The following is a 15,232-nucleotide window of genomic DNA, read 5'->3' on the forward strand; positions in this document are numbered from 1 at the left end:
CCAATCTCATCATGCAAGTCCCCAGGTCAAAATTCTTCAGTAGCTCTTTATTACTACAGGAAAGAGCCTAAGTACTTTATCATAAAATTCCTGATCTAAGCCCCACCTACTTCTCTAGGGTCCCATCTACTGCCCCTTCTCACATGCTTTCCTTCAACTTTTAATGAACCAGTAATTTTGAGCCACATGAAGTCCGTGGAACATGCCATATTTGCACACATTTGTGGCACACTTTCATACGCCTTCCCACAAAAATACTGCTTTTCACTCTTCACCCAAATGCTCCCCATTCTGAAGCCTCTTCTCACTTCCCAAGAAGGCAAAGGCCGTTCTCCTACACTTCTTGCACCCACCCATTACAAACTGTATTGGGACTCTCGGTGTGTCTTTCTTTCCATATTACGGTGTGCTATGTCTTCTCATTTTTACCTCGAGAACCATGCTCTAAGTCTAGTGCATAGTAGATGTTCATTTTTAAATGAAATCATAAATATATTAAAAATCTTATCTTTAATGTTGAACTTTACAGCTATTCATTTACTGTGTATTATCACACTAATGATTAATCAGCTAATTATTAGTCTCCATAAATTCTGTGCATATTAAGTTATTTCATTAAAAATATAACCTGCTACAACACACGAACTCATTAAACATATGAACTGAAGAACAAAGCAATAAGCCATCATTTTTTTTAAACGTTTTTTTCAGGGCATAACATCTAAATTTAGGATCTTTTGTGAAAATCTGACAAGAGGATAAAAATAAATAATCTGGAATTTACCAAAAAGAGTCTACCAATGAAAGTATTATCATAGAGTCTTTGAAATTTTACTTACATGGTATAGTGTGGCCTCCGGCACAGGTGTGCCCATGATATCTTGTCTCAGTGCATCCATTTGCAAACTAGGTAGCAATGAATAGTGAGTCGGGCTACTACTCTTATCACCCTTCTTTTTAGACTTCTTCCCTGTGTCTTTTTTGCTGTTTCTCTGAAACATGTATTCTTCTTGAGCAATTTTTTCATTGCTCATATATCGGAGTAGAGAGTTTTCTATATAAAAGAAGATAAATAGACCAATGTAAATACGCAAATATTCCAAAGTTCCTATTCTTCCTTAATTGTACTATGAGATTTTGTTTCAGAAATGTAACTTGACTTCATTTATGAAATACCTTTGTAGTGAAAATATAGAGGATCTTAATTATTTGGGATCATAGGGAAACAGGAAATAGATAGCCTATAGATTATTTCTCCAAGTTTTAGGTCTGAACAAACTATATCAGAATCACCTGCGGAAGTTGAATCAGAAGTTCTGGGTGTGTGGCTCATAAAATTTTTAACAAGCTCCCCCAGGGAGATTCTGCAAAAATTTGATGACAAACACTGACGTATGGCAGGCTAGGGAGCATCCTTGGAGAAGTTAAAACCCACACTATGGACCAACAGTGAGGAAACTTAGTTCATAAAACCTATGCTTAAATTGATAGCCAGAACTATCAATTGTAACTATTAGTACAGTGCTTCATAAGGCCTTTTTCCCCCAAGATGTCACTATCATATCAACTCCCAAAAGAGTGACTCAGAGAAGGCATGTAAGTGTTTCCCTTTTTATATTTTTCTTGGTTAATTCTATAAAACAAATGAGGTTAGAAACTGAAGTTTGGAAGACGGAATGAATACATAGATGTAAAGGAATCTGTCAATGTTCCTATATTTACCAACACTTTCAGAAATTCTCGTTCCATGAAACAAGTGTTAAGAAGTCTAATGAAGCAGATAGTCATGCTTACTTATCCCTGTGTAGTCTGTGGATCTGTGTATTAATGAAATAAATTCTGCACACTGGCTAGAAATAACAGGCAAGTGGGTTAAACATGTTATAAAGGAAGCTTAGTGACTTTAGGTTCTATGAAAAGTTTTTTGCTTTGTTTTGAATAATTTTATTTTTCATCTATAACCTTAGGGATCTCATTTCAGAAAATGCAAGTAGCAGCATGACCCACTGGGCCCACCATATCCACACTTGGTCGAATCCCATTTAGTAGCAAAACTTCCAGTTGCTCTCTTTACTGCTCACCTCAATGGCAGGATAAGTGAACATAAAAACTTACTTTTGGTAGATACTTCAAGTGTAGCCCACCCCCAAGTAAGAAGATAACCCTGAACAGCAAACAGAAGAGAAAAAAAAGCAAAGCAGTTTTTTTTTCCATTTCTATATGGTTTTCATTAGAGTCACTGGCCCAGTTTCTATTAGTTTTTACCCATGTGCTTCAAAGCTCAATTTAACGTTATATTAATACAAAAGTAGTGAGGTTGGCATTGCGGACCAATGGGGACTGATCACAAACTCTTTCTATTTGTTGAACTTAATTCTTTTATGCAGTTTCACACTTCTGACCTTGTTTTCCAAGTATTAACTTTCAAATAACACTCAGATATTAATTTTTTACACTGTACTTATCTACCCTGAATCCCTTAGGAGGCATTCAGAGAAGATATCTACTTAATAACAGATCAAGATAGTTAAAGGTTAGTCTGAGTTGGTTTGGGTGTATCATAAAGTCAATGAGAGAATGAATAGTTTTCCACTGAAGCCACAACATCCTATTTAAAAAACATTTAAATTTGCTTTTTGTTTCAACAACCCAGCCTACACTGAAATTCTAGAACACTTACCTCTTCTACTATCTCTCTTCATCTTATTTGGATCTTCATAGTCCCCCACCCAATTATATTCCACTGGCATAGATATAGGTCGTAGCTTGCCTAAACACAGAGAACAAAATTCACATCACATTGTTTTTCTTCCCCACGTCCGCTCAAACTTAAACGGACTTTTAGCTACAGTCTGCAAAACACACTCACTCATATGCAACATTATGGTTGGCATTTGTGAAGGTGAAAAATATGTGTGTTTTGAGCCAGAAGGTGAAACTGCCTGTGGCAATTGGCCAGATGATAATGCAAACTTAAGGCACTTTTTATAAATAATAAAGAACAGCCTAGGTTTGCTCTCTTAGGAGCCCCAGGCTTTAAGAATGTGGCCCTTTACAAAGAGGATCATCATTTTAGTGATTTCATTTTCAGTAACTGGATCTGTCTTATTCCCCAATGCCCAAGTGTCTTTATCTTGATAGCCAATCTCCAGGATAGTAGCTCCTTGGGTTTAACCTGCCTGCCAGAACATTAACCCATCATTTCATGTTGGAACACCACAATACTAACTTCCCATCTTCACTGCCTCCTAACTCCTATCTGCTTTTTGGATACCACTATTCTTCAGCAATATGGCTATACTCTCTTTTATGACCTAAAGCTGGGTCTGCCCCAAGCATCTCTTGCTATTGTGAACTCTAGTTTCTAGTTCCAAGTAATCATTGTTTTGGCCTGTCCCATTTCCCTCTGGGTCTGTGTTCTTACTAAAAAGCATTTTAATTTTACTTTAGCAAGCAGAACTCATGGCACAGACTTTAAGGATAGCTTTTCGGTGAGGCTGCAGTGTATTATTTCTGACCAACTTGAAATTCTTGAAGCACAAAACAGCCAAAAGAAAATCATACTGAAGTTTAAAAAGGATACCTAGCACAAAGTCTGGCATACAAATTTACTAACCAACATTACAGTTGGCCTTTGTGAAGGTTAATAAATTCTGAATGAATGAAAATTAAAGACTCATGTGGGACTGGGTCATAATAATAATGATGATTATGATGATCATGATAATAGTACTAACATGTATATATCATTTACCATATGCCACATATTGTCTAAGGGTTTTATAAGTATTAAATTGTTTAATTATCAAAATTATGAGAAATACACTATTACCCTCATTCTACCAGATGAAGAGCCTGGGACAGGTATGTAATTTACCCAAGGACACACAGTAGGTAAGTGTGTAGTACCAGGGTTCAAACCCAGGCACTGAAACACTACTTCTGTAGTAATTTTTGGTGACTTCAATATTCACCCTCCAATATTTTGGCCTCTCAGTTTCTTGAGGTTCTCTCCTCCACCCATTCTTGTGGTCATATGCTTAATCTTGTCACCTGCAAAGGCTGTAATTCTTCCCAGTACCCCAATTTCCTACCACCTTCTGTATTTTTAGCACACCCCCTACAGCACTCCAACAATTCTTCCTCCTTTAATCTACCAATCTTCCCACCTTTCAACACCTCCTGGTCACTGTATGTCCTCTTCACTTCGCTCCTTGCCCAGATACATTTCACAATCAAATTGCTATGAACACTCCATGGAGTTAAAAAATCCATCAAGATACTTCTTTCTCATTATGTTCTTAAGGAAAATGTGCCAATCTTATGGCATTTTATTATGTATGCTGATACAGCTTACTTAGTATATTTTCCTAAGCTCTTTGAAAGTCTGAGGATGAACTAGACATGATAAAATTATTATTATTATTGTTATTTTTTTTTTTTGCTGTACGCGGGCCTCTCACTGTTGTGGCCTCTCCCGTTGCGGAGCACAGGCTCCGGACGCGCAGGCTCAGTGGCCATGGCTCACGGGCCCAGCCGCTCCGCGGCACGTGGGATCTTCCCGGACCGGGGCACGAACCCGTGTCCCCTGCATCGGCAGGCAGACTCTCAACCACTGTGCCACCAGGGAAGCCCTAGACATGATAAAATTATTAATGGGCCCCCCAACGAAGTATTTATTTAATGGCTTCCTTTCAAGGTGTGCAAACAACTTTATAAATGATCATCTCAGTTTCCAAATTTTCATGGGGTAGATTTCTGCAATTTTACAGAGGGAATTTGGGTAAGCTGATGCACGTCAATATATTCTGCCCATCCAGGGTGGCATAAAGGTTTTAGGAAAGGTCTCACTTTGTCATGTCTATTCAACTGCTTTCCAAAATCAGTCCTCCAGCTTTTCAATGTTATGAGTGCTATATTTTCAAAGTTCTTACAACTCATTTCTTTAGAATCTGGTTTTAAGGATAAACTCCATTTCAGCATGGGCACTGAAACTGAAATAGTTAACAGCTCTAACACTGTTTCTACATGTCACTAAGAAAATCTTTTGAAAAGTGAAAAATCCAACAAATAAGCGTTGTTTTAACTTTCTCTCGCTAAGAAAGAAAATAGTCTGATAGTTTTTGAAGAATTGATTGGTTGTTTGGAGTCAAATAAATGTGCACAAAAACAAGAAGAAACTTCTCACAGAATACAAAATATATAATTGTATTCGTTGTATTTTACATCATATTCTCTGAGATTTTCATGGAACTAAGCCATGAAAGAATGTAATTAAGCCTTTGCTATGTCTGGTTATATCATTCACCATAGGAAAAAAATTTGCAGAAGGTTTAAACACTGACTTTTTATGGAGTGATTTTTTTTTTAAACAGAAGTATACTGTATATTACTGATACAAAATTGAGGAAAATACATTGAACCAGACAAAAAACTGAGATAAAAAGTCTTAATTAAAATTTACTTTTGTAGGGACATCAAGTTTTTGCTTTTACTAGTTAATAAAGCTGTGAATTTTAGCAATGCAAATCAAAATAAGTATTTTTAAAAGTAAAGTGTATTATTTGTTTAGTTATAACAAATATTGTTGCTTATAAACAATGCTTTTATAAATTTTTTATTGTGCTAAAGTATTGAAATAGATTTAGTAAACAACAGTCTTTGGCAAATTAAAAAATAGACAATGGCTTAAATTATTTCTAATTTTAAATATATAGATCTTTGATTGCAGCTTGGAAATGCTTGCCACTGTGTATTTATAGCAGTGTTTTAATTTCATAACAGCAAAGTTCAAATGGAAAAAAATCTTTATGGTTTGATGCTATAGTGATGCTAAGAAAAAGAGTTCTACATGCATTATTGCTAGATTTAAATCAAATGTACACTATTATTAATACAGGCAAAGTATTTTTATGCTCGTATGACCTTTTAAGCCTTATTAAACACATCTGACTCATTCCGACGTAATTGTGCATAAATTAGTAATAAATCTCTGAAAAATAATTTGGAAAATTGAAAGGTATCTCTTTATGTAATAACGCTATTTACTAATTCATAAGGAAAATTAATAATAGTCCAGAATATAGTAAAAACATGAAGATAAAAGCCCATTTAAAAATTTTGCTGACTACTTCCTCTTACAGAAATTTTTATTCCTTTAAGCATGAAACATTTATTAATTATAGAGTTCATTTGACACATCTTCATAAACCTTGTGATAAATCTGTGCTAGTATCTCATAGTTAAATTATTATTCTGTTACTTGGCTTTTCATATCTGTTGTACATCTGGAGCATTCTGAGATCTCTATAGAGGCAGGAATTGTGCACTGTATTTCTTATTGTAGTCTAATAAATGTTCAAGAAGTCAAAGATAAATACTTTTGGATTTTGTTTGAATTTTATTCTGAAATTAATGGCAAGTAGCTTTTTAAAAATAATGAACTATATTTAGCTGCAATTAAACACAAACAGAACCTTAAATATAATTTAAAGAATATTTAGCACAGGGAACTATAATTCAATATCTTGTAATAATCTATAATGGAAAAGAATTCAAAAAAGAATCTATACATATCTATACATATATATGTATAGATATGTATATATATATATATATACACACACACACAACTGAATCACTTTGCTGTACACTTGAAACTAACACAACATTGTACATTAACTATACTTCAATATAAAAATGGTTAAAAAATAAAATAAAGATATATTAAATCTAAAAAGAAAAAGCAGATAGGAGTTTTAGAAAGTCCAGGAACAAGCCAAACTAAACAGCATATTATAAGGGACATGTGTAAATTGATAAAAACTATTCTAAAAAAGCAAAGAAACAATAAATAGATAATTCTGGAGAGTAGTGATATTAACAAGATAGGGTTGGACAGGGATCCACTGTTGGAAGCAAAGACAATGGTTAATATTCCAATTATTGGCAGGTTGCCAGAAGAACCAACCATGTGATTAGAGGGTTGGAACTTTCAGTCCTATCCCCCACCCCCCCACAACCTCCAGAGATGGGAGGGGGCTGGAGATTGAGTTTAATCACCAAGGACCAATTATTCAATCAATTGTGCCTATGCAATGAAGCCTCCATAAAAACCAAAAAAGGACAGGGTTTGGAGAGCTTCCAGGCTGCTGAACAGGTGGAGATGCTAGGAGAGTGGCGCACCTAGGGAGGGCATGGAAGCTCCAAGCCCTTGCCCCATGCCTTGCCCTATACATCTCTCCCATCTGGCTGTTCCCGAGTTATATCCTTTTATAATAAACTGGTAATCTACTAAGAAAAAAAAAAGAATACTGATGTGATGGAATGCCTTATAATGATCTAATACTCTGTTTTAATATGAAATTGCTATGTTTTAATACTAGTGTACAGAATTGCTTGAAAATAAACCAACTTTTTCCTTAGACAGTAAAGCATTTTCAATGCTATTACAAATGCTACAGTGCTCTTTGGCAGAGTTAATTGCTCACTCTCTTGGGCTCCCTTAGCTCTTCCCTAGTGCCTTTTGTATATATGATCCTTAATTATACTGTATTGTATCTGTCTGTTTATGGGTTTTTCTACTTTTTGGCAGGAACTTACATATCTTTGTTATGGAAGTTCCTGGCAAAGATTCTGACCCAGAGCAAGTATTCATTAAATTTCTTTTGAATGCTTGAATGAAAGGATGCTAGACATTAGGGAGATCCCAAATTACTGGACTGTTCACTGGATTCTACTCCCTCTTTCTTACTCAAGGGCATCTCTTGAGCAATTCGACCTTACTTGCTCCTGTAGCATCAATTTTTCCCTTTCGACCCAATGATTCCCACTAGCATACAAACATGCTGTAATTTCTCTAACCTTAAAAAAAAAAAACCCTTCTTCAACAATAAACAGCCACCCCGCTACCACTTTATTTCTCTGGTCCCCTTAAGAGAAAGACTCCTAAAGTCTCACTTCTATTCTCAGTCTCCAATTTCCCTCCTCCTCTTTTTCTTCCTAGCTTTACTGAGGTATGATTGACAAATTCAAATGTTATACATTAAGGCTGTACAGCATGACTTTTTAAGGTTTGCAATGTGATTATACACACACACACACACACACACACACACACACACAGACACACACACACACACACACTGTGAAATGATTACCACAATCAAGTTACCACATCCTTCACCTCATATAGTTACCATCTGCATGTGTGTGCGTGTGTATGTGTGGTGAGAACACTTAAGATCTACTCTCTTAGCAAAATTCAAGTATACAATGGAAAACTTTAGAGTGGTTCCTCAAAAAATTAAATATAGAACTTCCATAGGATCCAGCAACCCTACTTCTGGGTATATATCCAAAGGAAATGAAATCAGTCTGTCTAAGAGATATCTGCACTCTCATGTTCATTGTAACACTGTTTACAATAGCTAAGATATGGAAACAAAACAAGTGTCCATCAGTAGATGAATAAGTAAAGAAAATGTGGTATATGTATACAATGGAATATTACTCTGCCATAAAAAGAAGGAAAGCTTGCCATCTGTGATGACATGGATGAAACTGAAGGACATTATGCTTAGTGAAATAAGCCAGACACAAAAAGACAAATACTGTATGATCTCACTTATATGTGGAATTTCCTCCTCTCTCTTGAACCTTCTCCAATTAAGCTCTTGCCCCCTGAACTCCACTAAAACTACTACTGTCAGGGTCACTAGTGCTTCCATGTTGCTAAATCCAATAGACAATTCTCAGAACCCTTGACTTTTCTGATCTGTCTGCAACATTTGACACAGAGGATTATTCCCTTCTTGAAACACTTTCTTTACCTGGCACCCAGGATTCTGTCTTCCTCTGGTTTTTGTCTCCTCTTCTCTTCCTAAACTCACATGCATCCTTCAGAGCTAAGCAAAAATGTCATTTCCTCAGGGATACTCTCCTTGACTTTGTTCTAGGTTGGGTTCCTCTATGTTTGTTTTTATTTTCTTTTGTAGCTTTTTTAAAATAGCATGCCAGTTATAGTCAAATAAGTATTTATTAAATTAGTTGCTTCAATTCTGTCCCTATTCTAGAATGTAAATTTCACAAAGGAACAAAAATTTCTCTGTCTACCCGTGGTATTCCCAGCACTTAGCACAGTGCCTTAAACATAGTAACAGTTCAATATTTGTTAACTGATTACTTGTTAAGAAAGTAAACAGGGGACCTTCCTCATACATTGGACTAAAAAGGTCCAAGCTATACCGTTAGTTTCTATTTTCAGTTTCCTTCCCCTTCCTTCCTGTCAACTTTCCATTCCCCTCCTTTTCACTTTCCCTCCCTCACTTCCTTCTAAGGAACCTGACCAACCACTTTCATTATTCTAACAAATTGAGCCTAACAGAGCTGTTTCGTAATCAAGCCAGAACTAGAAGTCCTGCCTCCTGATTTCTTATCTAGAAACATTCCCATATTAAGCTACCCATGATGTATGCTGAAATACTACTGAATTGCTGCCTTTTTCAATTGTATCCCTCCCCTACCTTTTAAAAACTCTGTCCCCAACATGCTAAAATCATTAAGTTTCAGGGTGATATACAGCATCTGAGAAGTAATCTTCTCAATTACAGTTGTCAAAGAGTTGAAAAAAAAGACTGCAGAGAAATTTCTCCTTACGTCTGATATATCCTTTAATGCTCACAAAAGAAGCTTTCTCTAGAGGCTAAGGAGAAAAAATATATACATACACACATATACACATCTGTTCTGAATATTTTAGCCAATATTTTGATGAAAATGAGTGTATTAAGGAATGTTAAGCTATAAGCATGCCACATACATGCCATCAAACTCCCCACATACCAGACAGAAAAATTGCTTTCAGATGGTTGACTGCATTTCTAGGAAAACATCCCGAGATTATTTAAGGTAGAGAATCACACATTTAAAGAGGAGTAAAATTGAATTAAGTGGAAAGTCAGTAATTTTTTAAGGATAAAGGCAACATATCTGGATCTAGTAAAATAAGTAAAAACTGGGCACTCTGATCCCTAGGGCCATATTTTAAAATTTTCATTTCTGGATAAAAGAGCTTGGGGAAAAAGTGGCTTGTAAACATCACAATGTGATGATTATTTAAGTACTGGATTTAATGCCTTATAATATAAATCAAATACAAACCTAATGATTATTAATTTGAAATCGTCTCAGTTGCATTAATGGAGAACAAAAACAATTAAAATCTCATTTCAAAGAATAAGCTACATCTTGTTTGTGAATTTTCCTATCGCTTCCTAAAGGTGATCTAGACTTTAAATGGGGACTCACATAAAAATTGTTGAAGGAGAAAATTTTGAACTGCATCAAAAATTATAGGGAACTTTTAACACCTGATTGCAAGGCTAATTACATTTTGAATCAAATTACATTATACCAAGAGAGCAAATGTGCTGTACACACTGGAGTTCAGAAAGGTTTAGTCGAAATGCTGCCACTGTGCATAGAGACGGGGAAGGATTCACATGGTTTAAATACTGTCTAAGCGGCAAAAGAGTTCTGGGTTCTCTTTTGAAGGCTCTGGTGGGTAAAAAAACAATGAGCTCTGCTAAATACTTTTGCCCCCTGCTGTGCTCAGCAATACAACTGTGGGAAAGAAAGATGATGTGGGGTAAATAGTATTTGGTTAAAAACATCCCATTTTCAAGTAAAAAACTACAATTAAAGCAAACTATTTTTAAAGATCTTAGTAAAAGCAGTATCTTGAAAATCTTATCAACCTATAGAAGACAGTCACCCCTTCTCATGAAAAGCGAAAAGGACAATGATTAAGACCCTCAATTGAAGACCCTCATTTGAAATAAACAAAACGACGTAATAACTTTATAATTCCTTTCACATATTTTTCTCTTTGGGATCATATTAGTCAGTGAAGTTAGAAAGAAAGGTAGAGATGAAAAACTTCACACACACCACAGTTAATTTCTTAGGATTTCACCGATAATTAGTTTTGGAGTCAGCCTCTGAATGTAGACTTTGAACTTCTATTTCAGTACTCTTTTCACTGCATTAAATTGCCTCAGTGATGAATTCAAGACCATTGCATTACACAAAAATCCAATTCATTTTTCTTCAAAAATAATTCACTGACATGTATGATTACTGCTTTTTAAAAAAGTATACTCCCAGCCAGTTTGCAACTCTTGCAAAAAGTTCTTAAAGGCTAGGCAAAGAACTAATGGAGGATCAGAACATAAACTGTAGATGTAACTGTATTTGTTGTCCATCCCTTAACAAAGATGGAAAATAAACTGGTTTGACATGATGTGTTATTTATAAAGTGATGCTAGGTTGTCATACTTTTAAATGGCTGTATGTTCTTTTAATTATTTCCTCTAATGTCTCCAGTCATTAAGATAATCAGTGTATAATTTTTAGTCATCTCTCTTTTAACAAGATTGGCTATAACACTTGACATTTTCTATCCCCAGGGTTCTATTTCCTTCATGATTCTAGCAAATTGTTTTGCAGTGATACCAGTAATTCTATGACGAGCCATGCACTGATCTTTCCAGTTAATATTTATTACTTTAGTTTGGACTTTCATCACAAATAAGATTTACTCTAGAAAATGGCTTTTCTGCACAATAAAAATGAAGATGACATTCAACAAGCTGTCTGCTGGGGCAGACTTCAAGTTAAGAATAGAGGCTTTTCCAAATGCTTATCTGTTAGGTCAGCTGTTTGCAACTTAAAACAAAGAAATTTTAGCATTGGTATATTGGTCTTTAAGAGGAGCTGCAACTCTATTTCAGCCTTTCCAAAATATATTCCATCAAACATTAGTTCCATTGGGAGGTTAATAAATATTTTGTGACCAAAACCAAAAAAGATGCAATGTACAAATACATGTGGGAAACAATAAGCTAACCCCAATTCAACAAGATTTTCAAAGCCTTTAGTATGCTAATGTGCATTTATTAATCTCCAAGAGGGGGATAAAATATGCAGAGCTTCCCAATCTTATTTAACCACGTAATCTCTTTCATTTACAAAGATTCTCTTTCAGAACTAGTGATCTGAAGAACGTACATAGGAAAATGCTGGATTACTTAAGCCACATTGTGATCTGAAAGCAGACACTAACCACTCTATTTAAATTTCACCTTGCTGCCATTTATTTTATCTTTTTCCCATTGAGGGAAAGTGCATTCCAATTTCAACTAGGCACAATGAGTTCCCTCCTGTTCCAGGGGATGTCATGATTAGGTTTTCTACTATAGAGCAGGGTAAGTCATCTCAGATACTCACAACCTTATAGAGAATATGCTAAGTTTGAGTAAATGCAGGTCTATCCTTCCAGAGCAGTAAGTTCCCAGATCCTTTGAATAAAAAAAAGGCAATTGGTCCTATGTCATACAAGGGCTCTTTGATTTTCTAGTCACATACATCTGCTTCTGTATTCAATTTGTCTGCAACTGATTCTTCTTAATTTAGCTAGGGTTTCTCAACAGCAGCACTCTTGATGTTTTGGACTGGATCATTCTTTATTGTTGGGGGCTGTCCTATTCATTGTAGGATGTTTAGTAGCATCTTGGGCCTCTATTCACTAGATACCAGTAGCACCTCCACTCCCATTTATGACAACTACCAATGTCCCCAGAAATTGCCAAATGCCCCTAGGGGGCAATACTGACCCCAGTTGAGAATCTCTGAGTTGGACTGTTTCTATTCTTGGCTTTCCCATTTTGTCTTTAAGGGAAGCACTAATATCTTTGTGTTAATTCATTTGAAGAGTTTTTCTTTTCCTCTAATAGTTGCATCAGCTTTGCTGATTTGGTTTGCTAATCCCTCCTTTTTATCCACATATTAATATTCTGGAACTTTATTAAAAGTTTTTTTTTTTTCTTAAGCTTACTGTTTTATCTATTACCTAGTACCTTCAATTCTTTCAGGGCAATCTGATCTTGCCAGGTTTCATTTCTTTGAAAGTCTCCAACTATTTAACTTATTTCACATATTATTTTCACTATCCTTTTTTAAAAGCAACTAATCTTAAACTTTAAAAAGGTGTGGGGTTTGAACTGTTTTCAAAATTTTGATGCTGAGAGGTTATAACTAGGTCCTTCTGCCTAGCATATGAGGTAGTGATTTCAATAACAGAACTTAAAAGAAGACTTGGATCACGAAGGTTTCTAGTGTTATGAGCTATTTGATGCTCTTCCTTCTACTTTTCAAAACCAAACCAAAAGAAACAAGCAAATTCTATATTTCTTTTAATTGGTATGATTTAAATGGCTGGTTATTTATTGGGTAGGTAGAGGGACCAAACCGAGGGAATACTTCCATTCCTTTTGTTCTTTATTAAGTCCCTCCACAGGAAAGGAGGAAGTGTTAATTTGATCCATCAGCACTTCAGAATCTTTGAGACACTTTTATTTATGAGCAGCAGTAATTTATTATGCCATTTAGGCACCATTTCTTGTAAGCATGGTTTCTTTTTTTTTTTAAGTCTTTATTGAATTTGTTACAATATTGCTTCTGTTTTATGTTTTTTGGCCGTGAGGCATGTGGGATCTTAGCTCCCCGATCCAGGGATCAAATCCATACCCACTGCATTGGAAGGCGAAGTCTTAACCACTGGACCACCAGGGAAGTCCCTAGGCACCATTTCTTGAGTACTTTCTATGAGGCAAGACCAGTGCTAAGTACTTGAGATATAGTATCTCATTTAATGCTCATAAAAACACTAAAAGTAGTATTGCTATCCCATTTTACAGATAAGGAAACAAAAACACAGTGAGGCTAAGGCTCAATTACAAGGTCAATCAGTTATTAAAGGCCAAGCCTTGGCACCAAATTCAGGTCTATCTGACCTCAAAACTCATGCTCTATTTCTATCAGTAAAATTATACAAATTAAAGAAGAGTGCCTTCCCTAGGTGATTACTCTAATTTTTACATTAGGAACAGACTATTTTCTATTTCTATGCCAAAATATTGCTGAACTACTTTTCCATCAGTTACATGGTCCCTTATCACCATCACCTTGATATTCAAAATTATTTTGTGAAGCTCACTAACATGCAGTCTTTATGAAGTGTATTAAATAAGTCCAAAGGAATAAGAATTCCTGTGAGTATAGTACATATCTCATATTTCTGAATTTTTGATTCACTAATTTCTATTTCTAGAAGTGCTTTGGAAGTAGTGCGTTTTACTTGAGCACAGAAATTTCTTGTGGTTAGAATCCCATTTTCTTTTCTCTCTAGCATAGCTGATGAATGATAGCTGAACTTTTATTTGATAAGAAAGATAATTTATATGCAAAAATCACAGGAAAGGGAACAAGCTTCTATTTGGAAATAAAGAAATGCAAATGTATTACGTGTACCTTTAAGAAATGTTTGAAATAATGTTATTAATTCTAATTTAACTGCCCAAAAGATAGAATGAAGTTGTAAGATAGAGAAAGGTGATTTTGAAGTATGAGAGACCCTGGGACCTTCAGACCATATCCCTACCTCACACTGATAAAACTCAGTTCACAGTATCACTGCCCATAAGTCCTTCACCATGCTACTGTTAAATCACTTCAAGCCATTTGCTATTCAAGTGGATAAAAGGGACATGGTATTTGGTTTTCTCTTGTCCCAACTACTCTGGTGGAAAATGTTCAGGTATAATATTACAGAAATTAATTTTCCTCAATGCACAGTGTGTACAAATAACATTTCTGAGGAGCACTTGTAAAATACCAACCTTGCATTCGTTCACGTGCTTTTTGTGAGGTCCTGGATTTTCAATAAATCAGAAAAGGTCTGAATTCCTTCAAACCAATACTATTCTATAATATTACTGTAAAAAATGTTTTTATTCTATTCTTATAAAATATGACCACTCACAACCACAAAGGAACTCAGCCAACTGTGTCTACCTTTTAGCAGGTTTCTATGCACAGAAATGTGCTATGATGGAACAGCAAGGGCAAGGAGTCTGTGAACAGTGAAAAGGGAAAGCTGATGGGAAATATTACCATTCTGAAAAGTTGCCAAGCAACTGATCTCATCAAATTTGAACCTTTGCCTTTGAAGCATGAGCAGATGAGACCAAATAGTTAGTGATTTAATGTTATCTTTTTTCACCCTTTTACTTTCACATTAAAGTTTCTTTTTTTTTTCTGAACTTTCTGTTTATTCACTCCATCTTATTCTTGAAAAACTTTTAAATGGCTCATATTATTATTATTTACCTGT

At 35.3% G+C, this 15,232-nt stretch overlaps 1 protein-coding gene across 4 annotated transcripts in view; it reads right to left on the reverse strand.

The window, feature by feature from the left end:
• The window catches only part of CNKSR2 (connector enhancer of kinase suppressor of Ras 2), a 258,143-nt gene that overhangs the window by 84,611 nt on the left and 158,300 nt on the right, over window positions 1-15,232 (reverse strand). For 2 of the 4 annotated variants that reach the window (XM_060137022.1, XM_060137019.1), the window contains 2 exons: window positions 2,681-2,770; window positions 840-1,054 (listed from right to left, as the gene is read on the reverse strand). In XM_060137022.1, coding sequence (XP_059993005.1) covers window positions 840-1,054; window positions 2,681-2,770 — 305 coding nt within the window. The remainder of the gene's footprint in view (window positions 1-839; window positions 1,055-2,680; window positions 2,771-15,232) is intronic. The other 2 variants (XM_060137023.1, XM_060137021.1) reach the window with 1 other exon arrangement.

This window comes from Lagenorhynchus albirostris, chromosome X, assembly GCF_949774975.1.
Source record: "Lagenorhynchus albirostris chromosome X, mLagAlb1.1, whole genome shotgun sequence".
In the NCBI taxonomy this organism is placed as follows: domain Eukaryota; kingdom Metazoa; phylum Chordata; class Mammalia; order Artiodactyla; family Delphinidae; genus Lagenorhynchus; species Lagenorhynchus albirostris.